The 27,251-nt window shown below is 35.0% G+C and overlaps 1 protein-coding gene across 4 annotated transcripts in view; it reads left to right on the top strand.

Moving 5' to 3' along the window:
• The window catches only part of NOVA1 (NOVA alternative splicing regulator 1), a 164,323-nt gene that overhangs the window by 98,279 nt on the left and 38,793 nt on the right, over positions 1-27,251 (top strand). For 3 of the 4 annotated variants that reach the window (XM_075425122.1, XM_075425120.1, XM_075425124.1), the window contains one exon: positions 25,098-25,264. In XM_075425122.1, the coding sequence (XP_075281237.1) occupies positions 25,098-25,264 (167 nt within the window). Of the gene's footprint in view, positions 1-7,548; positions 7,608-25,097; positions 25,265-27,251 lie in introns of those variants that run through there. The other variant, XM_075425123.1, reaches the window with a different exon arrangement.

Raw genomic sequence — 27,251 nt, 5'->3', positions numbered from 1 at the left:
CCACAGGTTTCAGCCCAGCATATTGAGGTAAACCAGTTCCGATTTTGGTTTATCCTGATATGTCAGGCTGAAAACCAAAGGTTCAGAAGTTCATTTCTAATCTGATCAAATGCCACTTTTTCGGGGGCAGCAGTAGCATCTGTCAGAAGGGTGTTATGTGCAACTGGGGTAATAACTGATTTAGCTCTTTGTCTGATGTTAGTCTCCTTCTATATGTCTGTCAGGACCTTCAGTTTCTGCACCTACACACAGAATTACTGGATTTTTACATTTTGGTATTCATAAACTCACCAATGGTCTGATTATTTGCAGTAATCTGTGAAATGTAAAGCTCTCCTCAGTTTCTGTTTTCATTCACTGCACTACTTTAAATAGTAAATAGATTACTGAGTGTAATGATCCACTGCTAACAGCCTGTTTGCAAAGAGTTAAGATATTGTTTGTACCTAATCAGGACAAAAAAATATAGTGGTTTATGATGGTATATAAGATCTGGTTTTATTCTGTTTTGAAAGATAGTTCTTTCTAACTTTAAGATATTCATTTTCTATTATAACAATCTAGTGAAATTCTCATTCAAAAACATATTTCTTTATTCTTTATTTCAGTAAAGTGGTTTTGGTGTTTTAATCTAGAAATGCTGATGTTTGTTAGGAGAGAATGGTACACAGAGGTTAAGATAGATGAAATACTATGAATTGGCATTGCAAATAAACTGAGAAACTAGCTGGCTGTAATTTAATATTGACAGATACTGTATAACATGGCTGAGAACAATAAACACAATATAAACAAAATTAATAGTACTGAATCAGAGTAAGAGGGCTTTGTAAGGAGTCACAGAGTAATAGTCTGCATATTTCTGGGAAGTACCCATATGAAAAGACAGTTACCAAAAGTGAATGACTGTAAAACGAATTGTAACGTGACAAACCTGGTTAGATTTTTAAATGCATTCTGGTAAGAATTATACTCAAGTATTTATTGTATTTCTTGGCATAAACTGTACAGTATTTCAAAAATAAAAATAAAAAGAAATATGCTAAGAAACATTGCTGTCGGTTTTAGTAATTACTCCTAGTCTGCTTATAATGTAATGTACTAAACAAACAAACATGTGATTGTGTGTCTCTAAAAATTACTGTTACTGCAGAAACAACTTTAGAAATAGTTTTGTAAAAACTATGGCTGACAAAAAAAAAACAACTCTTAAAAACACACAAACAAAAACTCCTTCAGTTAATGAGGCATGAAAGTTTGACAGTCATGTAGATGGGGCGTAAATTGACAGTAAGACTAGGTAAGTGGGTTTTGTTCCTGGTCTGTTAATCATAAATCCTGGGCTTCGTGTGGATGCCTACATCTCATGGCAAAGTCAGTGAAAACTGAGAACTGTCAATAAATAACTGGTGGAATCAGATTGTACAGCTTTAATTTTTTAAAGTCATTTCATATGATAGGAAAAGCCGGAATTTTGTAAGCCAGTTTGCCTAATCCTTGATGATTAACTACATTCAGCATGATAACTCTTTCTCTGAGCCAGTTTAATCACTGTTGTGAGGAAAACTGAACGCATCAGTTACTGTACAAATGTAACTGCTCTTAAAATCCTGTCCCTAGGGTCTGAGGCACTTGGAAGAGCATTGTAGTTCTGTTGCATAAATTGATAGTAGTTGTTGCTGTGTTGTTATGCCCTGGTTTTTTTTGTGGGTAATTCTTTTAATGACTTTTTTTTGTACTTACTGTTTTTGTATAAATGCATGTACACTCTTCTCACACTGGCAAGGAAGTTTAGTAGCTAACGATGCTAATGCATTTGTGCTTGTAAAAAAGTTTAATATGTGCTTGTGGTTTTTTTTTAAATATTTACTATTATGCTTTTATTTTTTTAGTTTTTAGCGATATTTAGTAAGCACTGGTAACTTTTATGATTATTTTTAAAAAAAGAAGTGTTGATTACAGAGAAGAGCTATTAGTTTTTTCAACTATTGCCTATATTTTCTGAATCGGTATTTCAAAGGATAAGTGATCTGGAACAATGTTATTGATATTCATTGTAAAAAGTTTTGTCTGAAATCATGAATCAGTATAGCTGATTTTCTCTCCACAACTCTTTGTGTTTGTCTTCGTTAAATGAGATTGGATGATACGTTGTGTGTGTAACATTAGAGAATTAACACCGTGTAAGTGTGGATGGTATTGTAGAAGGTAGCAGGTAATTCATTGATTTCTGCCCTCTAAAGAGACGTATTCTCAATGGAAAAAAACCCTTGGTTTTGTAGTGGTTGTAGTACACTGATTTTAGTAAGTCTAAATCAATAGCAGGGTTTTGAAACCTGTGTTTATGCATTCAGCCAGACAGCATATGACATCTATGGCTAATCTCACCTGCTGCCATTGCCTGTTCCTTCTCACCTGCTGCTATTGCCTGCAGTTACTTACTTGACTTTCAAAGCAAGCTAAGGTTGGTGGAACACAATTAAGAGAAGCAAGGTTTGATTGATGGATAGGTATTTAGTTGGATTCTTTGGTTAAAACCTTACTTTATTTTGTGTAGTTTGAGCTTTGTTTTTGAAGAAGCAGTTGGAATTTTTGGCTACTAGGGGCTGGTTGTACTTTCGTTTCTGTTAGCATGGACATAGGATTAATAAAATAAAGCACTTTTTCTTATTAACAATTTTCCTTTCTTTTCCTTCCTTTTCTCCCTTGATATATTTTTCAATTATTTTTGTTCTGATTACAGCCCATAGTTACAGAGCTGTCGGTAGCAGTGGGTGGCAGTCATAAATCCATTGATTTATTGTCATAGGTTTCGGTAGCCTGACCACCTGCTGGTACAATTACCAGCTTAAAATTAACTGTGGAATTTGACAATTTGGAGGAGGTTTTTACAAAAATCAAGATTTTTAAGGAGAGATTCTTAGAATTTATAACTCAGTTCTCTCAAAGTCAAGGGCCTGTGGCCTTTGAAACATCTGATAATCTTTTCATTTCAAACTGAATTTAAATAATATTTGAGAGATTGTATAGATAAGGTAACAAAGCAATTATGTTGATACACTATGTACTGCACTTGCGCAGTTGAAATCATGAGGGTTTTAACTGTAAATTACTTTCTTGTCATTACATCAGCTTACTGCAGATATTAATAAACTGTATGTGATAATACTGATAACATCTATACTTTAGAACACAGCAGACAGCTTTTTGTGTTAGTATTGTTCCAGACTAAAAAGCTCTATTTATGCAAGGACTGAGGTGAGCAGCAGTTTTTCACACTTTTTTTTACTTGGCGCACCCATAGTTCTGCTTCTTTTGTGTTTGGCAGCATACTTGCTTCAGTCTTTTCTGTGCTTTTCTTAACTGAGATTGGCTCAGACTTGTGGCAGATGCTGAGTTTCAGCATCCATGCAGGGACAGGAATGACTCTCACACATTGATACAATGCACATCTGATTCGACTTATTGGTCTGCTTGCGTGGTTATATACATTTTTCATATCTGCACACGTGATCACGCTTATTCGCATAGGCTACAGACATAAATCACGCGCTGTTCACACACCCCATATTCCCTTATGATTGGTAACTATGCACTAACGCCAATAGCAACAGGCCGCCTCCACATCCTTGCACATCTTGTTTTTGCTAACCCACATCATGTGCACTATCAGAACTTTCTCAATTGTTATTCTTATCTGCCCTTTCCAGCGGCCTGTTGAGTTATGCTAACTGTTTTGCTTAAGCGGCCTAGTCATGATAACTCTCAAACTACATCGACCCCAACAGGCAGATTTCATTATCTTTTCAACTACTATCTTCTCTATGTTCTTTTTCTTCATAGGAGTGTAAAACATAGCTGAGTCGAGGACCTCATAGGCTGTCACTGAACTATGAACTCTGCTTTCATTCTGCCTTTATTTCAATTTGAGCTGCAAAATTACGAATTGTGTTTAAATTTTCTTCCTATTACTTTTGCAGCAAGGTCTGGGTTTTGTCTATGTCAAAAGTTGTCTGAGGTGTGAGTATAATTGGAGCACAAAACGCATAAATTGGTATTCTGACAAATCCTACTGGAGGAAAAGCAAGTAGTGAAGGACTGCCATGGGGAGTTAATGATAACATAGAGTGTGGCAGAAAGGAAAGTTCTTGTTTATCCTTTCTAACAACAAGTAGTTGAATAGTGCACTAAAGTACCCAAGATAGTGTCTCACACCACTCTACAAAAAAAGAAAAGAAATTTTAGTCCTAGTTATGACATCACTGATGTAGATTATAAAACTCAGAATATTATTTTGAAGTAGCTGGGAGATAACTAAATCTGAATTTTAATATGATTTTAATAATTAATGTAGCAATCAATAGAGTATACTTTCACAGACGTGACTGATTGAAGTATCCTTTAATTGCAGCCTTTAAATAGAATTTATGGCTCACCACCCTAGCTTTTGTCTATTATATTAATAATTACAAAATTGATTTACTTCCATTTTAATTTTCACCCGCTTGGGAGCTCTGTGGCTCAAATTCACATCCTTCCAAATGAAGGTGATTTGTTGACAGTGATGATATGGTATTGCCTCTTATTTATACATATAAAAGTATATGCATGTAAACTAGACTTAGTGTAATTCTGTTTAATCGTGTTCTATCCAATTTTTTATTTTAGGTGGGGTAAACGACAAGGGACAGTTACTGGGCTGTTTTGCTTCTATATTTGCCATTTTTTTTGCTAAATACTTCTTAGTCAAAGACAATGGCAGTGGAGCTTCATAGTGGTAGTTGCAAAAATGCCTGGTGGTTGATATGAAGATTTAATATATTAACATTATCAAAATCAGTTTGTTGAGGTTTTTTCTTCAAGCTTTCTGTACATATTTTTTTTTCTTATTAGGCCATTCATATTAAAGATTTAATGAATTTTAGACAGCAGCTCATTTTTTTTTACTTCTACAATACTTTGAGAGGTGTGTATGTATGTATATGTATTTATATAAAAATATCTTCCTTCCCCAGGGACAAAGGAAAACCTTCATTTCGTCCTTTTTATTTTTGATTGCCCTACTTTCCTACTTTCAACATCCATTTGCTTTGCTAAACCTCCAAGATCTAAGCAATATGATGTTCTTTTTCTGATGCTGAAAAAAAATCCCAAAAATGTCTGAATCCTTTGTGGTTGACTTGCAGCAAACTGTAGTTGACTCTATTTTTTCATGCCCCCTGGGTGACCTGTTAGATGAGATACTGTAGTGTTGATTAGCAAAGTTAGTGTTATCTTGCATACTGTAAGACATACTATAAGCAGAAAAGTTAGTTCTGAATCTTTGCTCTTAGGCAAGTAATATCTGTGGGTATACCAGAATATAATTAGAATACAGTTGAATTTCATAGTAAAAGTGTCTGTCTTTTGTATTAGTAAGATACAGAATAAATATATTTCCCAAAAGAAAAGCTGATCTCATTGGTGATCTTTTTTAAATTCTAGAGGTTTATCCTGTGGAATTCCCTGAGGCTTGCCTTTTTTTATCTTGGCTGTTCAGCCTTATCATTGCTTAGAACATATACCGTAAGCATTTGAATAGCACTTGACTTAGAAGATATTCTTGAGTAATACGTGGAGAAATCTTAAATATTTCAACTTTGATTTGCATGTTCATACGTAGACCCAGTGAGCAGAGGAGGATCTTTTTGCATTACTTTTGAATTGGTTATCACTTTGGAGATCTGAGATGCACATTTCCTAGGAGCTTTGCATGGCATGCATTGTAGGCAGACATGCATTAGATAGTTGAGCAAGATTCAAATTCGTGCTCAGGAACAATGACCTCTAATCTTCACTAGCACATGAAATTTCTACATATTACAATTTCTTGCCAAGTCCTTCAATCTGATAGTAGTTAGGTGATGTTTGACAATTTCCCAAATGAGCATCAGCGTTGTACTTATTTACATGCTACCACTAAAACCATTTTTTAGTGACTGCATCAGAGAATTGTCTTGAAGGTGTTTCCTTTACCAGGTTTGATTTAGAGTCAGCTTGGAAAGAAGTGGAATTCTGGCAGGACATGATAAAATGAGTAGAGAAAAGAAAATTTACATCACTGTGCCAGAGTTCTGGAGCACACTGACTTGTGTAAATCAGTCTGCAGGATATATGACATTTAAAATTTGACGTCTTAACTTCAGTAAAACTAAAATAACATTTATATACATGTGCTTCTACATACATGTTAAGGCAGGAGAGGACAAAGTTGAAGCACAAAATGCAAGCTTAGATGTCCTTTTGGATGCATGCCATACAAAATAGTCTTTAATAATGTCAAAAATACCTGCCTGAAAGTAATAGAATAAAATATTGTGTATTCCTAAGATTTCATTGAAGAGGTACATCATATTTAATTAACTTTATTCTGAATTGTGTGTGCCAGAAGTTGTGATGTAACAAATAAGGAAATACAACTCTCAGAGTATCCAGCACCTAATGCCATCTTCACACTTGTAAATCTCCTTTTATGCTGCCTGTATTTCACTTTGCCTATATTTACTAGCCAGAAAGCAGTTCTCCTGGTAACTGCTTATCACTGTAAATGAACATAGAACAAAAAACTAGGTGGTTTTTCTGTTGTACTTCTCTCTGATTTTCACCACCACTGTGGAGAGTTTCTGAAAGGTAGAAAAATGAGAGGTTCACAGGAAACGAACAAGCATGAAAATTCCTGATATCCCCTAATTCAAAACTTGTCACCTACCTGAGCTTGTGGGGTCTCCACAGGAACCCAAATCATATTGTTTTAGGCATTCCACTATTAATATACCGTATTTCTTAACCAATGGCTTACCCCACACTCTTTTCTAGTCTTTTCACATTTATTTGCATTTTACAGCTGTGTGGTGCTACTGAAGGAAGGCACCGGGGTGTCTGTAAGGAAAAGGTGAAACTGCATTTGAAAGGAGCCTGCTTTGGAAAACGTCAAATTTTTTACTCTGAGTTCCTTGAGGATTATTGCTGCAGAGTTTTGTGTCACTGGCTAGATCTGGGGGGAAAGGAAATTAGAGCTGCTACTTTGTAGGAAAAATCTCAAAACCTGGGTGATTATGTCTTTTGGGAGTCTTGCCCTGCTTTAGGAGACAAAGCCTTCCAAGGGTAATTTTTTTAATGAAGAGAAAAATTTCACTGGGGAAAGGAGGAGGAATAAAAGAGAAAACATGTTTCTTGTCTTACAGCTTTTGGGCATTTGTAAAGGGATAACGTCGTGTTGGTCCTTATACTGTCCATTGGAGAGGAATTAAACACCACAGCTGCTACACACATAGGGAAAGTTATTACCAAGAAATGGTAACGTGATCCTATTTCTATCATCCATCTGAAAATACTACTTTCATTGTTATTATTTGACCATCTTGACACTGCCCTGCGAGCTTGCTTACCCGGCTTTCTAAGGTCTCACCTAACACAGCAGAACTTTGGACTTTGGCTGCACGAATGCAGCTTTGGCACTGTTTGAGAGACTTTCTGAACTTTGTTATGATCAGCCCTTTGCACCCTGGATACTGTCCTACTCCTACAAAATAGGATATCCTATTCAAAAAAAGAAACTTTTAGCACAGGTACGTAGCTGTCTCATCATGTCAAGGAAAAAATACATTTCGTATGTTAGTATCTGTAGATGTCAACAGAGATGAGATCTGTATGTTGATAATATGAGATCATATGTTGATAAAATCTTCTGCTTTGTTTGTTTATAGCTTTATTGGAAGGCATTTCTATAATGCCAGTAAGTAATGCTACTTTGTAATTCTGGTTTGGTTCACTGATAGAAGAAGTATCATTTAAATATTTTGCTGACAGTCTTGAGTTGCACCTGAGCCAATGTAGAATAAAATTTATAATGCCAACCTCAAAAGACTCTTCATTGGGTCATGGTTGATGATATATTCTAATTAAGTATGTGAGGATCAAACATTACAATAATAATCAAATACTGATACCTAATCTGCAATGCTAACCTGGTGGAACCTCAGGTGGAATGCTATGTAAAATTTATTTGGTTTGATTTTAAACTTGGAAGAAAGTTAATGAGTAAAAATATTTCTAATAAAAAATAGCACTGATTCTGCTATAATTTAATCATTTTAAAAGTTCAGGAAAGTGGCTTTTCAAATTTAATCTTTTAAGTTCTGAAGCTGTGATGATTGCTTATAAATGAACAGCTGCATCTTCATTGCCAGAGGCTTAAATTAAAATCCCAAAGTCCCATAGGTTTTGAATTCCATAACACGTTAGCAAGAAACCTACAAATATAGAAAGGCTCATGTTCTAATACTGAGCACAATCCATGTAATAGTCATTCAGAAGTTAGAAGTACAAAATAATAAGGCTTACAATAATAATCAGAATCATGATTACTTGAAATAAGCATATTTAAGCATTCAAGAAGCATTATATGAAATAAGCATATATAATGCTTTTTTTTAATTTAAAACCCTAAATTTTAGATGAAAATGTATTCCTTTACCTCATTTGTATTTCTCACAATTTAGTAATTCAAGTTAAAATAACTCCCATTAAGCTGTTGCTTTTCTTCTTTTATTTTTTCTTTGATTTGGTGTTAACTTATAAGCTCCATATTGCTTTTTTTCCTTTGTACATGTATAAACACCTCAGTTATTCCTTGCTACTTTTTTTGTCATAATTTCTATAATTTACTAGTATCTAAAGCCCTACAGTCTGCAGTATGTTTTCTTGGAAGTGGCCCAAGAAGTTGTGAAAAACGGTGATTTGGGCGGAACAATCATGGTGTCATAATTCTGCGTCTCAGAATATAACTGTCACGAATGTAGTTGAGAGTGGTCTTGATATCAGAATGTAAATCTCATGGCACTCAAAAAAATTAATGTTTTCTGAGCAGGAAAAGCAAATTCAGTGCAATGGAATGAGGTAATCAGAAAGTCTTCAATATTTTAATAGAAATAAATACCCATTTTCTGCACTTGACACAGTAGTTTAGTTGCCTGATATTTATTTACTAGTCAAAAAGTTCAACTCAGAAGCTTGCCTTAAGGAGGGATTTGAAAGAGTTGCAAGAGTCCCTTTAAAGACACTTGGTTTGTCTCATAAACATGTTTAAGGGCACAATTGTGACTGTTAGAAAGGTTTACACATTTAATTGAAAGGCAAAGTTCAAAATGTACCAGTCCTAGTTTATCAAAAACATACAAAAAACATAAATACACAAATGCATAATAGTTGAATTTGGGGTTTTTTTATTAGTATATGCATATACTATCATTTGTGAATAGATCACTGTTCAAGAGGATTTTGAGCAAGACACTTTATCTGATCAGTCTCAACGTTACCTCACCTGATGTTTCTGTGAAATAATGTTGAACCCTTTGCTAACGTGAACCACACTTGACGAAGAGGTGAACATCTCTCAGATAATTAAATTCCTGCATGCTTTGTAAAGATAAGCATCTGGGAATTGGAGAATGATGCTACAAAGGCCTCCACTGAAGGAAGGCATCGGCTTATGCCTGTATTTGCTGTCCCCAGAAAACTGACAACTGTAGGAGAAGCTCCAGTCAGAGCCTGCACCATCTTACCCTGGGCACAAAGGTGCAGATCTGTGGGGAAATAGGCTTTATCAATTGTAGCTTCACAATATTACTTGGATTTTTTTGATGTAGTTTTTGTTGGGATTCTGATCTTTCTTTTTCTGAGGAGTGGGAATAAAAAAAAATCGTGACCGTTTTATATGTGCAGGAGTAAACAATCCAAGGATTTAGATTCAGTTATCTGCGAGAAGAGTAAGAAATCTAATTAGGCTGGAAAGTTCTTTTTCAAATGGGCAAAAATAATTTCCTTGACTGAAAGCAAAATCTCATGAATGATCGAAGAATAGGGATTGTACTGCATCTGTTTTCTCGCGTTCTAGGATGTGTTAGTCTGTTATTAAGTGATTATACACCTTTTAAAATTCTCTTTGTTTACTCAGTGCTAAACTACTTTTCAGAATGAATAGGATTTCACTTCTATTTCAGGCTTTTTTATTGATTTTGTGGAGAGAATCGTAAAACTAGATTTGGAGGAAAGCAGATAGATTTTAAAACCTGACTTAATTCTGATATGCTCGGTTAATAACAGCGTTGGGAACAGTCCGCTTACAGCCTCTAAGCTGCTGAAGTGGAGTGTGTGCTGTTATTACTGAAGCTTCGTTCAGTTAGTGACTCATTCTGAGTAGGTACAAGTTAAAGTTTCAGAAAATAATATTCCTGTGTATAGCTGTGAAACGTGGTCCAAATAAATACAAGATGTTAGTGGACAGTTTTCACTTTGTTTATGCTGTTTCTGTATGTGAATAGAAACTATTTACTGCATTTTTTTTTTCTAGACTACAACAAATGCCTCTCGGCAAGCTTTTGCCTTAGAGTGGTACACAATTCTTCATTTATAATTGTTTGCAGTTGAATCTGTTTCAATTTACAGAGCTATTTTTTTAAGTAATTTGCATGTCCCTGCTCCCAGAAACATGCTAGGCATATGTCAAATACCTATATTAAAAAAGGCATGAAACATGGATATGCTTATAAACAATCAACTCTCTGATTTGAAAAAGAATGATTGAAAAAGTTAAGCAGTATTTATTTTGGCGTTAATTATTTTGAATATGTCTTAGTCAAAATGATCAAAATGTGTTACTGATGGGTAGGCATTCTGCCTGTGTAAATCGTAGAATCATAGAGTGATTTGGGTTGGAAGGAACCTTATAGATCATCTGGTTACACCCCCCTGGCTATGGGCAGGGACACTTTCCACTAGACCAGGTTGCTCAAAGCGCCATACAGCCTGGCCTTGAACACTTCCAGGGAGGGGACATCCACTGCTTCTCTGGGCAACCTGTTCCCGTGCCTCACCACCCTCATAGTGAAGAATTTCTTCCTTATATCTAATCTAAATCTGCCCTCTTTCTCCTCTTGCCTTTTCCTTAACTTATGCTGTTCCCAGTCGATCGCCCCGTTAGACATAATTTATCTCAACCTATGATCAGAGTAGTTTATCTCCTTAGATGATAAGTCATGGTAGTTAAGAGTTCTTAAAAGTTTCAACTGCTAGTGCTTTGTATGTACAAATTTCAGAATTAATCTTTCCATTCAAGTTATTTTAATGCAAAACTTTTCACATTGTGAAAATTGTACTTTGTTTAGCTAGTCTTTTCTCTGTTTGCTGACACTTCAAATGTGTTCTTGAAAATGCACCCAGTTAGTATTTAAATAACATTCCTAACCTTAGCAAGCCATCATACTGCATCTTTTCCACAGATTAGCATTTTGTAGGTCCTTTCTCCAATATCCAAAGATAGGATATTTTGCCAAAAAGGGGTGTGAGCAAATGGCTGATGAATAGTGAACTACGAAATCTTAAAGACTCCACAAGTAATTGCATTTCGAGGGCAAGAAACAGTCATTGTCTATTGATGGCATGTGATACTGGTGAAAAAAGGAAAGGGCACGGGGCTGTTAGTGTGTCCTCTCCTCAGGCATATAAATGCTTTGGAGCATTTTCACACTTACATTCAGCTTAACATACATTCCTGCCTTAGGTTGACTTAGCTTGCTAACACATGTGAAAAAATTGTATTTTAGCAGGGTTGATGAAGCCATCTGAGTTTGTCACAATAGTATTAAAAAAGCATGTCAGAGGACTACCAGCCACTCTGATGCTATTATTTTGGGGGCCAAGACATCATAAGATTTGGGGAGTGTAAATGCTTTTTAATACTCCAACTCTTGCTGACCAATGTAGTCTTGCTGTAGGAGCGCTTGTCCCTAAGGCTCTAAATCGTGTGATGGGAAGTGATGTACCAAGTGGTGTGGGAGGTTTGGAACAGCGTCGGTATTTATGTGTCTCTCCCTCAACAGAATTACTGGGCTCCAGCTCCTTTCCTGCAGCAAGGGAGAAGTTCTGCAGTTGGAAAGGGAGAGAGGAGCAGTGGAATAGCTACTGCACCCTCCCTCCTGCCTATTCCCAACATGTGCGTCTGCAGCAGTCCCCTGCTGCTGAAGTAGAGAAACTACGTAAGCATGCTTGGTCTAGTGTTGGGGAAGGAAACAGACCTAAGGTTGTGGAAAGATGGGCTGTTCCTGGCACAGAATTCATACAGGGAGTTAGTACAGAATAGGTACTGTTCTTGAAGTTCACATTCTTCATTTATAATTCTGCTGCCATCCTATGAAGATAACCTCTCAGGCAAACAGAGGAAAGAGACAATTTTATATTCGTATCAGTAGAGAGTCTGATTTTTAGAGGTGAACTTGTCTATTCTCCTTGCCTATTCAGGAGAAGAACTGGTAAGGTTGTTAATTCTGTGAAGTTTATCTTACGTTACTGCACAGCAGGGCCATGGAGGAGTGTCTGAGCATCAGCAACTTGTGCAGATTCATTAGAAATTGCAGCCCACAGGGAGGGTCTCTGGAAGAGCAGCCGTGGAAGAACTCTGCTGCCTTGGAGTCATCCGAGATGCAGATTGCTTCCCCTCAACTGACTTCTGAGAAGGTTTTCTGAGTGTGATGTTGAGCTTATGGTTTAAACTTTGGGGGAGATTTATCCTTTAGGCATTTATATAGTAGTTTTATTTCAAGTGGGTTTACTTATTTCATGTTTTATACATATTGCTTGTGCATTTGGGCACGCATAACATTAACTCACATTGTTGTAATATTCTCTTTGCAAAGCGCAGGTGAATGTTTATTCTGCCTTCCAGGGAAGGTTTTCCATTTTTTTATTAGATTTGATCATCCTGTTTTATTGTCATCTTTTATTATTTTTCATTATCAACTGCTTAATAACCTGATACTCTCCACCAGAAACGGTACCTTGTGTAGATTCATGTTAGAAATGATAATTCTTTCTAGCTGAGCAAGATCTATCTGATTTGATATACTGGAAAATTAAGAAGTGTCTACTAGGTAAATAGCAAGCACATTTGAGGATTTCTATGTTAGAACATATGGAAAATCCAACACCTGTCAGAAAAGTATTAATTTCAGTTTTCAAAAAGGGGGTTACAGGATTACCACCTTAAAAAAGGGGGAGGGCAAAGGACAGAAGCTCAGATAGTCCTAAAAGTCTTATGAGTTTGATGTAATGCAAGAAATGTACATTTTTTTTAAGCCTATATAGAACAATCCAGTGGTTTATTTTTCAGGTTAAATTTGTCTGCTTAATACAGAACAGAAATGTGGAGAATGAAACCCAGTAGTATATTCTGTAGATAAGTAGTATATTCAGTCCAGGTTCTTATATTGGCATCAGATTTCTTTTGGAGACTTATTGTCTATGAAGTTTCAGTGACTTCAGTGGCAATATCCATAGATTTAAGGATCTGATAATGACTTTTGGCCTCTTACCATTTTAATTGCATTCATTCCAGATGTATTCTGACACCATTCAACTTCTAAACAGGAATGCTTGACCCAGTCTTCAAAAGCAGGGGAAAAATCCCGGTTTGTTAGCCCTGTTCTTGATCAGTGAAGTTGCAGGAGCTAGCTGCCCAGATGTCCTCAAATCCAATAATGTAAACAGTCAAATGTGGTAACATTTGTATAAACATCAAATTGTGGCGCTATTCTTTTGAAGAGTTGAAAATACTTGCAAAATAACAGGTCCAGAAGAAAGGCTTCTGTCTGGGAGCATACTGGTGCTGGATGTTCTGTTCACTTCATCTGTTTCTGATGGTGAAAAGGTACAGAAACTAAAGAAAAAGCTAAGGTTCCTAACCCTTTCGCCTTTTTTTTTTTTTTTTTTTAATTTAATCTTCTGTGGACTTTTTATAGCAGAACATGGAGAAAATGAATTTCAGCAAGATACTTGGCTCATTGCTACTGAACTTGCCAAACGTTGACTATTTTAAAGGCGATTTTGTAGAAGAATTAAAACAGTCCAGCAAATATCAATGAAACGGGAATTTTTGAGTGCTTAGGAGAAAAGAATATGTAGCAGTGTGATGGCTATAAAAATAGAGAAAGAGCAGCTGTCACCCAGTACAAAAAGTTGTGAAGAAGTTCTTTTTAGAAACAGTTCTGCCTATATAACATTTTCTACTCCTTTTTAATGTGGACTTTTATATGACAAAATATTTGTGAATTTATATAAATCTGCAGGTGGGTGGGGATGATTCTGGCATTTGCTTTTGGAGGGCAATATCTCTTATTATTGACAATTCAGTTTACCTCTTACTGCATCAAAATAATTTTGCATACTGCCTTATGCCTATACTAACGCAATGCTTTTAATGTTGTTAGCATTAATAGTAATTATTATAGCTTTAGTATGAAAAGTAATTCAACATTTATGTTTTATCTGTCTCTGGAAACAGTACTGTGTTATGTGTACATGTATGTGTGTGTATAGGGATCCTTTTAGGAGCCTAGTGTCTAATCTAAGCTAATACTCAAAGCTTGCTGTATAATTAAGGGTGAGAGCTTCGTATCTTTGTGCATTGATTCCATCATAAGGTAGATGGGGTGCATCGTTTGTGGATGTGCCTGTCATTCTTAAACAACTATGTTGGACTTGATGTATACATCTTAGAAAGATAAATATATGGGGAGATCTATGTCATTCATAGAAAAAACGACAGGATATGTTCTGAAATGGTTACAGTCTGGAAGTCAGGAAGAAGCTAGGAAGACAAACAAAACTAACTGTAGTATACTGAATGCCTGGGCAGTAGTCTTAAACTCTTCTTACCTGCTCTCCATATAAAACCTGGACTAGAAGTGCACTGCTGAGAGCAGTGGATTTAATTAAACATACATCAGCTAAAATCTACTATGGGCAGAACATGGATTTGCACTAGCATTTAGTAGAGAGGAAAACAGAAGGAGCAAGATACGAAAAGATATGTTTGTGTTTGCACACGTGTTTTTGTGTGTGCCCATTCTGTGTGTGTATTATACTGACTGCATCAAAATGGGACCTCATCCTGGTTTTCACATGACAGCGTTCTTCCTAGTCTGAAAACATAAGATGTATGCATCCTTGACTCCTTACTTATATTTCAGGACTGCAATGTACAATGATTCTTAAGATACAGTTGCTACAGTGGCTCTCCATTTTATCTTGAACACTATATAGATAAAGGTAATTTCTTGCAGGATCGTGATTTAAATTAAAAAGCATTCAACAGTAATAAGCATACTCTTAAAAAATGTTTCCATGATCACTGTCGATGTTTACTTGCATGTACATAAAAATACACATATAATTGCAAGTATTTCAATAAAATATCTAATATAAACCTTGAGTATAGTTCACTTACCTGAAACTTGGTATTTGCTTCCTGCAAACAGATACATAATAATGAATCCAGAGAAGGGCAACAAGGCTGGTGAGAGGTCTATAGAACAAGTCTTATGAGGAGTGGCTGAGGGAACTGGGACTGTTTAGTCTGGAGAAAAGGAGGCTGAGGGGGGACCTTCTTGCTCTCTACAACTAACTGAAAGGAGGTTGTAGTGAGGCAGGTGTTGATCTCTTCTCCCAGGTAACTAGCAATAGGACGAGAGGCAATGGCCTCAAGTTGAATCAGGGGAGGTTTAGAGTAGATATTAGGAGAAATTTATTTACTGGAAGAGTGGTCAGGCATTGGAACAGGCTGCCCAGGGAGGTGGTGGAGTCCCCATCCCTGGAGGTGTTCAAAAAATATGTAGATATGACACTTCAGGATGTGGTTTAGTAGGCATGGTGGTGTTGTGTGGATGGTTGGACTTAATGATCTTAAGAGTGTTTTCCAACCTATGATTCTATGATAATGTATTAGGTAATTTGATTTCTTGACCAACTGGCCTTTTCTTGGAGGATATTTCAAAGCTTTTCACAATCTTTTAAACTATGCAACTGGAGAAATGCTTTTGAGAAGAAAAGCTCCCGTGGTGATTTATCACTCTAAATTATAAAATATATCAGTTCCTACAGTTTCTCAAAGTATATTTTACTGTTTAAATGGGTGGTTTTTTTCCTTTGGTAATTGTATGTGTAGGAGGCACTATTAACAAAGGTTCATATTACTATAGCATAGCATAAAAGCTGTAATTGCCAACTGAACATTACTTTGCATGAAAAATATTCTTAAGTGCTTTTGTTGTTACGAAAATTCATTCCAGATATCTTGAAAAGCACATGTAATTTTTTTCTTTCTATTCTGTTGTCCTCTTCCAAAAATAAGGTCAGCTTTTTTTTTCTTCAACAGATTTGGTCTTGTGGTGGTATTGTATGTGCTTGTTTTTTAGCGATTTTGAAAGCTTTTCCTTCTCAGAGACATTCACGTTTTCATCAAAATTAGGTACTGAATTTTTATTAACATGTTTGTTTGTTTATATGCTTACTGTTTGCTGATGGGGAAAATAGTAACTCTGTGCAACATTCCAGGCACCTTGATAATCTTAAAAATATATATATAAGTGAATTATTGTATTACATTATTAGAAGAGATTTATAAACAACATAGTGGCAAGCCCACTTCCTTTTGAAAAAGTGTTTATATGAGTCAGAAGCACATTGCTGTCTATCAACCGTGTTATCACTGTTAAGAAGAAAAAAATAAAGAGAAAAATTGAAGCAGATTTCTCCATGTTAGTAGAGAAGGTCACATAATTTGGAGGCCCTAATTAATTGGGGTTTTTAATAGATAAAACATTTAAATAGCAATGAATAAATTTAAATATTTTGTATTTTGTTTAAATTCTATGTTTTGTATTTCCATTGAGTTTTCTCATTATTTTGTTCTTGAGGACAGACACATATAGGAAATTTGTTCACTTTCCAGCTTCAAGAAACTGAAGGTGAGAAGATTACAGTTAGTTTAGCCTATTTACCAAACAATTTGGGAAGTAGAAAGGAAAATTAATAGAGGTTGTTTCCCCAAACAGTATTTTGGGGAAGTTCTCGGACATAAAATTTAGTAGCAGCAAAACATAAACAGTCGTCTTGATCCCTTTCTAACTACTTTTACAGTTAGATGTAAATGTTCTGATGCAGTCAGGTGGGTTTTGATTTTCTTTATTTAAACAGTAGTTTATTTATTACAGATCTTTCTACGAGTAATAAGACAACCATTTCGCCAAACAAATTGAATAAAACCGTAGTGCTTCTGTCCATGTTTTTAGATTTTGATAGTTCTAGAGCTTTTATTTTCCGGAAACATGTTTCCCAAAGCATAATTAGGCTGTGCTCGCTTTCATTGCAGCTCTTTGTCATTGATTTGCACACACACTTTCTCTCTGAGTGTTTCTCGTCTAAGTAACAGTCCTTCATAAAACTATAGCAAGAAAAAAGTCTCTGGCCTTTGCCTTTGGTTTTAGGGAAATTTACCAGCTTTTGCAGTGGAATCTACAGTTTTTTTACAAATAACTGTAAAATGAAGAAAAGTACCTATGATCCATGTTTCTTGTCTTACAAGTAACAGTATATTAATAATCAGTAATTCCTTATCTCTCTTTATGTTATTTAATTTATGGAAAATCATAATCAAATCCTTAGCTGATATTGAACAAAACAGTTTATATTCAAGTGATTGTTTGACTTGCAAGATGACACATCATTCCTTCTACACCTTTAATAATTAAGAGGTTTGTGGTTTTTTCCTTTTAATTAAATCTCTAAAATTTCCTAGGTTTTTCTCTCACGTGAGAATAATCCATTTCTTCAGACTCGTAACTATGTTAAACCTGGGTTCATGTAATTCACTCTCGTGACCAGAGCACAATGGACTGGAAACTTAAAGTTTTCATGTAACTCTGAGAACTCATACAGTACATAAATTTTACACAATTTTTAAACTTGATTCATTTCAATATCTGAATTCTAGTGAAGGGATCACATATTCAATAAAAGTAAAACAAATTGGTATGTATGTGGATATGAATATGTATATGCGCATGTATATGCATGACTATCCATGTACCACAGCTAAAAGATGTATTGTCCATATGAATTCAGCAGTCAGTTTCTTCTGCTAAGGCTAGTAAGGCTTCCTGTGAACGCTTGACGAGAAAATATTAGAGGACTGATGTTAGAGATACCCCAAGTTCCAACATGTATTTTTTCAGATTTTAGCAAGTCACATGCGTAGGTGCACGTGCTTGGTAATCGTCACATCTGTTAACATGTTTCAAGAAACAGACCATTTATTCTAACTTCCTGCTTTTATTAGGTGGTTGACTCATGTAAAGTATAATGTAGCTGCAGAAAACAATAATTAGAGTTTCAGAAGGAGTAATTGCAGATGAAACTTTAAAACAGAACAGTTTATTTCTCTCTAAAAGAGCAGTGGAGCTTTAGTTAAGCTAAGTGCATCCAGTCAGTAAATTTAAAATCAAAGTTATGGATGCCCTGGTTTTATAACAAAGATACCAAAAAGATTCTTACAGGGTGATACTTATTTCCTTTCAGTTTCATAGATTCCCTTCAGTTAGCTGAATAAAAAAAATTAATTATTTTAATTGCTATTAAAATTGCTATTTTTATTTTTAGTGTGGGAAGATTACATTTTACCCACTATTTTTGTAAGTGTTCTGTGCAAACAGTTCCAAAATTATTTTGTCTGGATGAAAGCAAATGCAGAACATCAATGCTATAGAATTGCTATCAGCTCTTGTTTTTCCTTTCAGTTTTGGGAAGTCTATTAGATCATCAGGCTTTGCTTTGAGAGCGAGCCATCTTTCTATCTGTGAAGAATATGGGAACAGGCTTTATGTGAAGACCTATTCTCTCTCAAGAAACAAAGGTAAAAGGGCAGGAGAGGCATAAGGACCGAAGTTGAAAACTGTCTTGTTGAGATTTCTATGACACTTTGCACATATGTGGAATGTTCTTATGTGTTGCAATTGAGGTTGTGTACATTTTGTCATTTATACCACAAGGTTTTTTCACATCTGTTTAATGTGTTGTGAAATACTGCTAATGCATCTGAATAGAACAGATATTTATGGTCTGACTTTCATTTGCTGAGGTTTTATTCAAGCATAGAGAGGAAATGTTATATGCAAGGAAGAGTTTAAGTGATTTGCACATTAAGCGCCTTATTGAAAGTGTTTACATTGCTTGGGAATGGTGTCAGAGTGCAGTCCTGTTTTACCAAGAGCTTTTACAAGGTTGGTTTTAGGCTGAAGCGGTCACTGGCGGTGTTACATAGAATCCCACTCTACAGGCCATTTGATCATGGGTCACAAAAATAAACCTATGGGACATTACGGTTCGCAGACTGCTGTACTGTGAGTTGTCAAATAAAAAGCTTAATGCAAATCAGCTGATGAGACATTGTAGTGCAGTCTTTCATTTAGCTAAGGTTTTAAATTTGGCTCCTCTGTCAGGTTTTCTCTTTCACTATCAAAGAAATTGGCATGATACACTGGAAAAATATAAGGAGATTTAATTAGTGGATGTATTGGGATTACCCTGAGCTGGTAATGCATTGTGCTTTTTAGGTTTTCAAATGCTCTTTAAGATTGATGTAAAAGCCCAATGAACGGTATATAGAGTCATATTGAATGCAAGACAGTCTTTTCTGAAAGGTACAGTGCATTTCCCAAAACATTTTAACTAAGGTTTGTAAAATACAGAAACACATTTAAAATTTAGTGTTTCTGTGAATACAGTAGAACTCTTACACACATTGAATCAGAGTCTTTAAGCAAACAATTAAATGTTTAATGGTAATCATATATAGATGTATTCCTGTTAAGTACAGAAATAAAGACATTGAAAGCATCAATGTCCTTGATCCTGTTGCATCCTCTAGCATTTATTCTAATGTTTGTTTTAGAAGCTGTATTGGTTGTGTAATAAGTAGAAAACATCCTCGGAGAAGAAGCTGGTGGTCTGTAGTTTTGAAGTTTCACAACTACATTGAAAATGTTATTCATAAAATTAGTGCCATGTAGTTGCTAAGTTTTAGGTGTTTAAAGGAGGTGGAAGGAAAAATGAATTATTAAAATAAAGTTACTGCAAGCTGTTTAGCTTTTAGGCCTAGCTAACTTACTAGATTTCAAAACAGGTTTTTATTTACTTACTTTTAAATTGCCTGATGGCTGCTAATAGTTTCGTCTTTCTGCCTCCCATGGAACTGCAAAGAAAAAGAGTGTTTTATATCATAGAATCATTTAGGTTGGAAAGGACCCTTAAGATCATCGAGTCCAGGTGTTAACCTAATACTGCCAAGTCCACAACTAAGCCATGCCCCTAAACACTGCATCTACACATCTTTTAAATACCTTCAGGAATGGTAACTCCACCACTTCCAGTAATCTGTTTTCATATGAAAAAACGAGGCCCAAAACATTTCACCCTAAAAGCTAAACAAAACAAACTGATTAAGATTTCTTTTTTCTCCATTAGTTGTAAAAATCTATTTTTGGTGAGCAATGCGGGCAGGCTTTTTTGTGCAATGACATTCTGTCTATTTTATTTGATAAGAAAAAGTTGAAACGTACATGTGCAAATAGAATTTTAATTCTGGTATGAGAGGAAAGAAACCACATTTTACTTGCTGAAAATCAGAACACATACAAATACTGAGTAATTTACTTGGGTTCCTTAGAAAAAGTAAACACGAAGTGATTGTAGCAACATCAGCAGCAGCGTGTATTTAGATAGTGGTTTTCCAATTTTGCAAGCGCATGCAGACTTCTGTCATAAACTGGAGTGCTGTTAAGCATATATAAAAATATTTTTTTCTGTTTTTTTTAATGTACAGGGATGATGACCGCTTACTCTACATTTGATCATTTTCTGTGGCAGAATTATTATTCTCTTGTACATTTTGTCTCTTCATATGTAAAAGACAATGTACAATGCATGACCCTAACTCTGATTTGAATAGTAAATAATTAAAAAAATAGAACAAAAAATAAAAAAAAGCATGGATTATTTGGAAATTTGGCTTTCTGCAAGTCAGCTATTTAAAAAATGAGATCTATGTTTTAAGTACATATTTTGAAAATCATATGACAAAAAGTATGTATATAAATGGCTGAGCTTTTGTTCACAGAAACTTGAAAAAAGGAGTGGATGCCACTGTTAAACAACTGAAAATGATAAATAATCTGACAGTTTACTTTAGACAGTAATGCAGCCTAAAAGCTTTTAAAATGACAGACATTTCGCCAACTTTAGTGACTCATAGGCTTGTTTTTGTTATACAGGTTGGTCATATAGCTGGCAGTTTTCGTTTTGTGTGACTTGTAAATTACTGTACTCTGCTATCTGAGTGAAAAGCTATTGCAGTTGTGTGAAGGAATACGGCAACATCACTGCAGAAGATTAAAGCAGTTCCCAACTATTCATGTATATGATTTCTCCACACTTTTTTTTTACTTTTTTTTTGTTGACGTAACCCTCAAAGAAAATGTGCTACTATTGTGATGCACTTTAAAACCGTATATTATTCTATGCGAAATGTGCTTTTGCACAATTGTATTTCGTCATGGAACAGTGATTTCCATTTACTGCATCCTGGTTTATACAGACTAAAATGTAGCATGTTTGGTCCGTAGTATGACTTAAAGTGTATTTTTATTATATTGCACCTTCTAAAATAACACAGACTGTAGAATACCCTTTAGTCACTTAGTGTCAAGTCTAATGAAATTCCTATTTAGCATCGACTGTTTTCCTTTCAAATGTTTTGACAGTAGTCATCCCTGTTAAGTGCTTTCCGTATTAGGCTCCAGTAGCTTGGACGTAACTTGATCTGTGTTTTGTTTCACTGTGTTGTCTGCTGACCTAGAGAACACTTGCATTAGCTGCATTGATCAATCCACATCACATCTCATCATTTAGGAGACAATTAATACTGCAGCATAAAGACTCCCCAGAGCACTTTCTTAGAGCTGGATTGCTTTACACAGAAACCACAGGAGTTGTTCACAGAAGGGGGAAGCAGCCAAGTAGGAAGAAAAAGCATGAAGAAAGCTTTGTCTAGGAACCAAGTTTCATTTTCTGTGGTGACTTCCACTTATGTCATTTAAACTCCCTTTTTTGATGGAGTGTTTTGGGTAAAAAGAATTAGCTCTATTCTGAAGTTGATTTGTTGAAAAGATAGTATAACAGGTCACACAAATGTTCTAAAAATCTCGCTTTTGACAAATATCCATTTGATTGTGATAGCTGTAAAACTTGCTTTTAAAAGTGTAATCATTTTAACTTTATATTCTATCTCAAAGACTATTAACCTGACAGCTTTTGAAATACTGATTGACATGTTTTAATCCTAATTTTAATTATTTTTCAGTAACATACTTTAATAGCGAAAGAAATGTTTGTTTCTCATTCTGTCAGTTTTGCTGTAGACCTTCATCCTTGAAGTTGAATTTCATTAGACAGTTTCTTAAGAAAAAAGTCTTTGAAAGATTTTAAGTGTACATTAATACATTAAATTAATGAGCAGGCAGAGCTCTTCGTGCGCTGTTTCATCTTTAGGTATTGAAATACGTACTCTATAGAGATCATCCACAGAAGTAGACGAGAAGCATTTACTAATAAAAAACAATTTTTTCCTGCAGATGACTAAGGTTACTGTTCTACTCTGTGCTAAAGATTATGTTGCAGCATTGTAAGGAACGTATCTTAAGATGAGTTGATAATAGGAGCTATTACTAAAGACATAAAATTCATGGGAAGGGAATTCTAGGGAGGAGGTTACTCACCTCCCTGGTACATTTCTCTAACATATGCATTGTCTGTGATTCTGTGTAGATTTTACAATGGTAATGAGGCCAGCTAGCATGTTGTGCACTTCAAAAATCATTGCAAACTTGTTAGCATTTACTACGTCATTACATTGTAATTTTCACTTAGAGTGAATGAATTTTTAATCAGAAAATATTGATATGTGATCATGTAAATAATATTTACTAGGAATACAGCAATGACAATTTTATTTATTTTTGTGGTAATTCCATGGCTCAAATTTATTGTTTTACACACACCCACCTCAACCCCCCCCCAGTCCTGAACCAAAATGCACACTGGCACTGAGTAGAGCCATGTATCTGGCATATCTTTGCTTGGCAGTGTTATTGTGTTTTCAGGAGTATACTGATATCACGATGGTTCTGTTTGTAGAACTGTTCTACTGGTGTTGAAGGTAAAAACATGGTGATGAAAAATCATTAGTTTGAGTATATTGGAAATGTACAGAATGTGTTTCTGGAAGTATGTACTACCTGAAATTTCAAAGTAATTTTACTTGAACATCTAGGTTGTCTTGTTCTGGTGTTTCTGCAGACCAGAAGTGGAAACGGCAATAGTCCTTTTTAGGTTTCATTTTCCCAACTCCTGTTAGACCCTGTTTTTTAAGTCTGTGAACCTATTTAAATGGTTTGGTATGTGGAATACAGAATGTGGATTGTTTCTGTGAAGTGTCATACTTGTGTCCTTAGGATGGATACTGGGTTTTTATGTTCTTTGTTTTGTGAGGATGTATCAACCTGTAACCCAGTATTTAAAAAAAACTTTCGTGTTATACAGTAAAGCCATGCAAAATCATCTAAAACCACCCTAGTCACAAAATGAAGTATTTTTCCGTAATTCTGCATCGATCTTTGGCCATCCTGATTATGTTTTTAATTCAGAAATCAAAGACATAAGGACTGATCTGTTTTTTGTAACACAGCACAATTTGAGCTTGGAAAAGGGTTATGTGGCGATGTAGGCTTTGTCTAAGCTTTTCCAGAGAATTATAACAAAAGCTATAGTAGCTGTTTAGTGTTTGTTGCTAATCAGCATAGAATTGCAAATTCTGTGAGGTAGTATACAAAAGACAAGATAAACATGACACATCAGACTGTCTTTCTCCAAGCTACAGGGACAGGCAAGGCATTGTAAGAGTGAAAGAAATTAAAGGTGAGAGTAAGTAATGGTGATAGAAGGGAGAGGGAGTGACAGCCAATACAAGAAAAAGAATGTGCTTCAGCCTGGAGAGGAGACTTAAGTGAAGTGATACAGAGCAGAACAGAACAGTTAGAACTGAAAACTGGCAAAACTGAAATGACAAGAACCAGATGGTTACATTTTGCTTCAGAGTTAGAGAATGAGGAATATGTTCAAGGCCTGTTTTTCTTAAGCATCAGTCCTATCTTTACAAATGAGTATGGTGGGAAAGTGTTCCCTCCTCTGCTTCATTGCCACCAAAGGGCTAGTATTCCTACACATAGAGTAAACATGTATTTCACCTATCAGACGTATTTGACAATGTATAGTATTTTCCCATGACCTTAGAATGTGGATGCTTAGAAAGTAGTCATGTGGAGTCAGGATATTCATGTATGAGTGGTATTCAGCATAACCCTAAACAGAAGTTCTAGAAATGTCATTTGTGGGGTATTGACTATTTGGTACAAGCTTTCATAATGTCCAGCTGCTAAATCACATTAAAGACAGCTTAAATTCTGTGTATTCAGTAAATAATTACAGTTATTGCAGGGATGTTGTAAGATAGGAAGATTATAAAAGACAAAGTGGATATTCAAATATGTGAGATCAGTTTGCCTTGAATGGTATTGCTGTAACAACTTGTAACTGTTTTAACAAATGATCTAATAATATCTACACTAAATGAATGTATTTGCAGTTCAGGTGTTCATTACAAAAGCTTATTCCTAGTGCCTCTATAATACTGGCTATTGTAGTCAACCTTGTGTTACCTAAAAGTTGTACACTATTTTAGGATAATCTAGAACTAGGGCAAAATAATTTAAACAACATGTATTCTGCACATACATATTGTATTTGCTAATATTTCCAATAAAACCTAGTGGTTTTCTTCTCCCCCCTCCCCCCCCCCCCCCCCAACTTACATTATCCATATTGGCTTGGAAAGTTACGTGTTTGTAGGATCTACACAAATAGGAGTTGTTTCAAACATCTTCAGATCATTAATATGTTACCTTTTGGAAATCTCTCCTTTGGTTTGTATGTTTATGGAGGTATTGCTAGTTGGTTTTGCAAGGTTGTCTTTGAGTGGCATCATTATGCCATAATTGAAGCAGTTTGTGACATCTTGAAGAATCTACTTTATTCAGATCAACTGTTGGTATTTGCAGGTACTACAGAGCGGGTGTGTCTGATCCAGGGAACAGTTGAAGCACTAAATGCAGTTCATGGCTTCATTGCAGAGAAGATTCGAGAAATGCCTCAAAATGTGGCCAAGACAGAGCCTGTCAGCATTCTACAGCCTCAGACCACTGTTAATCCAGACCGCATCAAACAAGTGAGTTTTTGGTTGGGAATAGAGTGTCACAGCAGCTCCTTAGAAGTCATAAAACTTTAAGGCTGCGAGGGGTCAGCATAACATGTTCTTTAAGAAAAAGTTATTTTACCCTTTAGTGATTTGCTGCTCCTCTTTTTCCTTGTACTTGTATGTTCCATGTTTCTCAGCAGTTCTATTAGGCAGTGTTTTATAAGTTTCAGTGCCACACTCTAATGTGTTTCTTTCATAAACTTTTCTTTACTGTATAAGGTGATAATACACTTCTAGGTTTTAGTTAAAGATCACTGAATTTTAGTCTTAATGATGAACCTCTTTGTAAATCTTTAGCGTTACTAAAAATCACAGATTAACTGAATGTTTCCTACTTTTGTGTATATAAAATAAAAATGTTAATTGTTTTTTTAGACCCTATATTAGATACTTTAAAATCTTACCTGTAAGAATTCAAAATATAAAGATAATTTACTTGGGAAGTTTTCTACAATTTCATTTTATGTTATTTTTGGCACCTTTTTGCCTGTTTTACACTGACTTCTTTCAAAACCTATGGGTAATGCAAAATATATTTGCAAAGTATTATTGGTCTAATATGTCTTAGTTCATTACATTTTCCAGAACAATTTTAATTTTTTAAAAAATTGCCCTGTAAGGAGAGTGAAATATGTGTCATACAGGATTTCAATTTATCTTCCATTGTATTGACAAGAAAAAGATGAAGAAAGAAATGAGTGAATATGAGTACATTTTTTTCTTGTCTCTCTATCCTGTATAGGATAGATTTTAGTTTCTCACCTGTCCTATATGGGAAAAGATTGTTTCGTCCTTCTACACGAGCAAGATTCAATGTCCTATAAAGTAATTTGGTAACTGTATACAATTACTTTACTTTGTATGTAGTGACATAACAGAATGCTTATATGAAGATGTGTTTTAACAGGATGAGTTTGGAATGATCAGACTGCCTTAGGTGGATGAAACTGTGCATAAATCATTGTATATGATTTCTAATATTTACAGTTATGATTTTTTTTCTGTTTATGTGCAATACTTTTACGGAAAAAATACTCTAGATAATTTATAAGAACATCCTAAAAAGAAAAGTCCAAATTTTATAAGATTAATTTCTCAATTATTAGACATGAAAATCATTATAACTGAGATAGAAAAAAAGGAAAATATCTGTATTTTGAATGGCTTTTCTGCTCATAAAATTTTAGATTTTATGTCAATGCTTCTTAACCCAATGGGAAATGAGCGTTCTCGATTACAATGAAAAGTGTTTTTCCACTTTGCAGTGAAATGAAGCTAATTTTTAGATAAGTCAGTCAGATCCTGAAAAACTAGATTACAGAGCTGTTTAGTGACATGCCTAAATAATTCCTGTCTTGTATCTGAAACTGATATAGCTTGTCCACAATACTTCTCCAGAAAACTTATATGTGAAGTTGTTGAGGGTTTTTTTTTTTCCAATTTGCTTTTTTTTTTTTAGTTTGGTTGGTTGGTTTGGGGTTTGTTGTTTGTTGTTTTTTTTTAAACACGATTCCATTTTTGGAATGTTAAATTAAATTCTGGAAGGATGGATTAGCAAACAGAACTACTGCTAGTGAAGTTAAGGCACGAACTAAATACAACGTATAACTTACAAGACTGTTATTTAGTGACTGAATCTACATCTTAAAATTTTGATGAATTACCTGTATACATACAGGTGCATAGTAATATGACTGCAAATATTTGGAGATATGCATATGCTGAGCAGTTTTAATCACAATGAATTGTTTAATTTCTCTTTTAATGAAGCAACATCTATTCATGATAAATTCATACACTATAAATATTGATTCAATAAATCTAAAACCCATTATTTTTTACCAAGAAGTGAAATTGTTAGCTTAGTTCTTAGATGGAGTTTGCAGTGAAGTAATCTATCCTCCAGTGTCAGAATACCCTGTGTCTTAATGAACAAAATAATACCCATATTTAAGAA

The sequence above is a fragment of the Opisthocomus hoazin genome, chromosome 7 (genome assembly GCF_030867145.1).
Source record: "Opisthocomus hoazin isolate bOpiHoa1 chromosome 7, bOpiHoa1.hap1, whole genome shotgun sequence".
NCBI lineage: Eukaryota > Metazoa > Chordata > Aves > Opisthocomiformes > Opisthocomidae > Opisthocomus > Opisthocomus hoazin.
The sequence above is the reverse complement of the archived record's forward strand: the minus strand, read 5'-3'. Positions and strand labels throughout refer to the sequence as shown.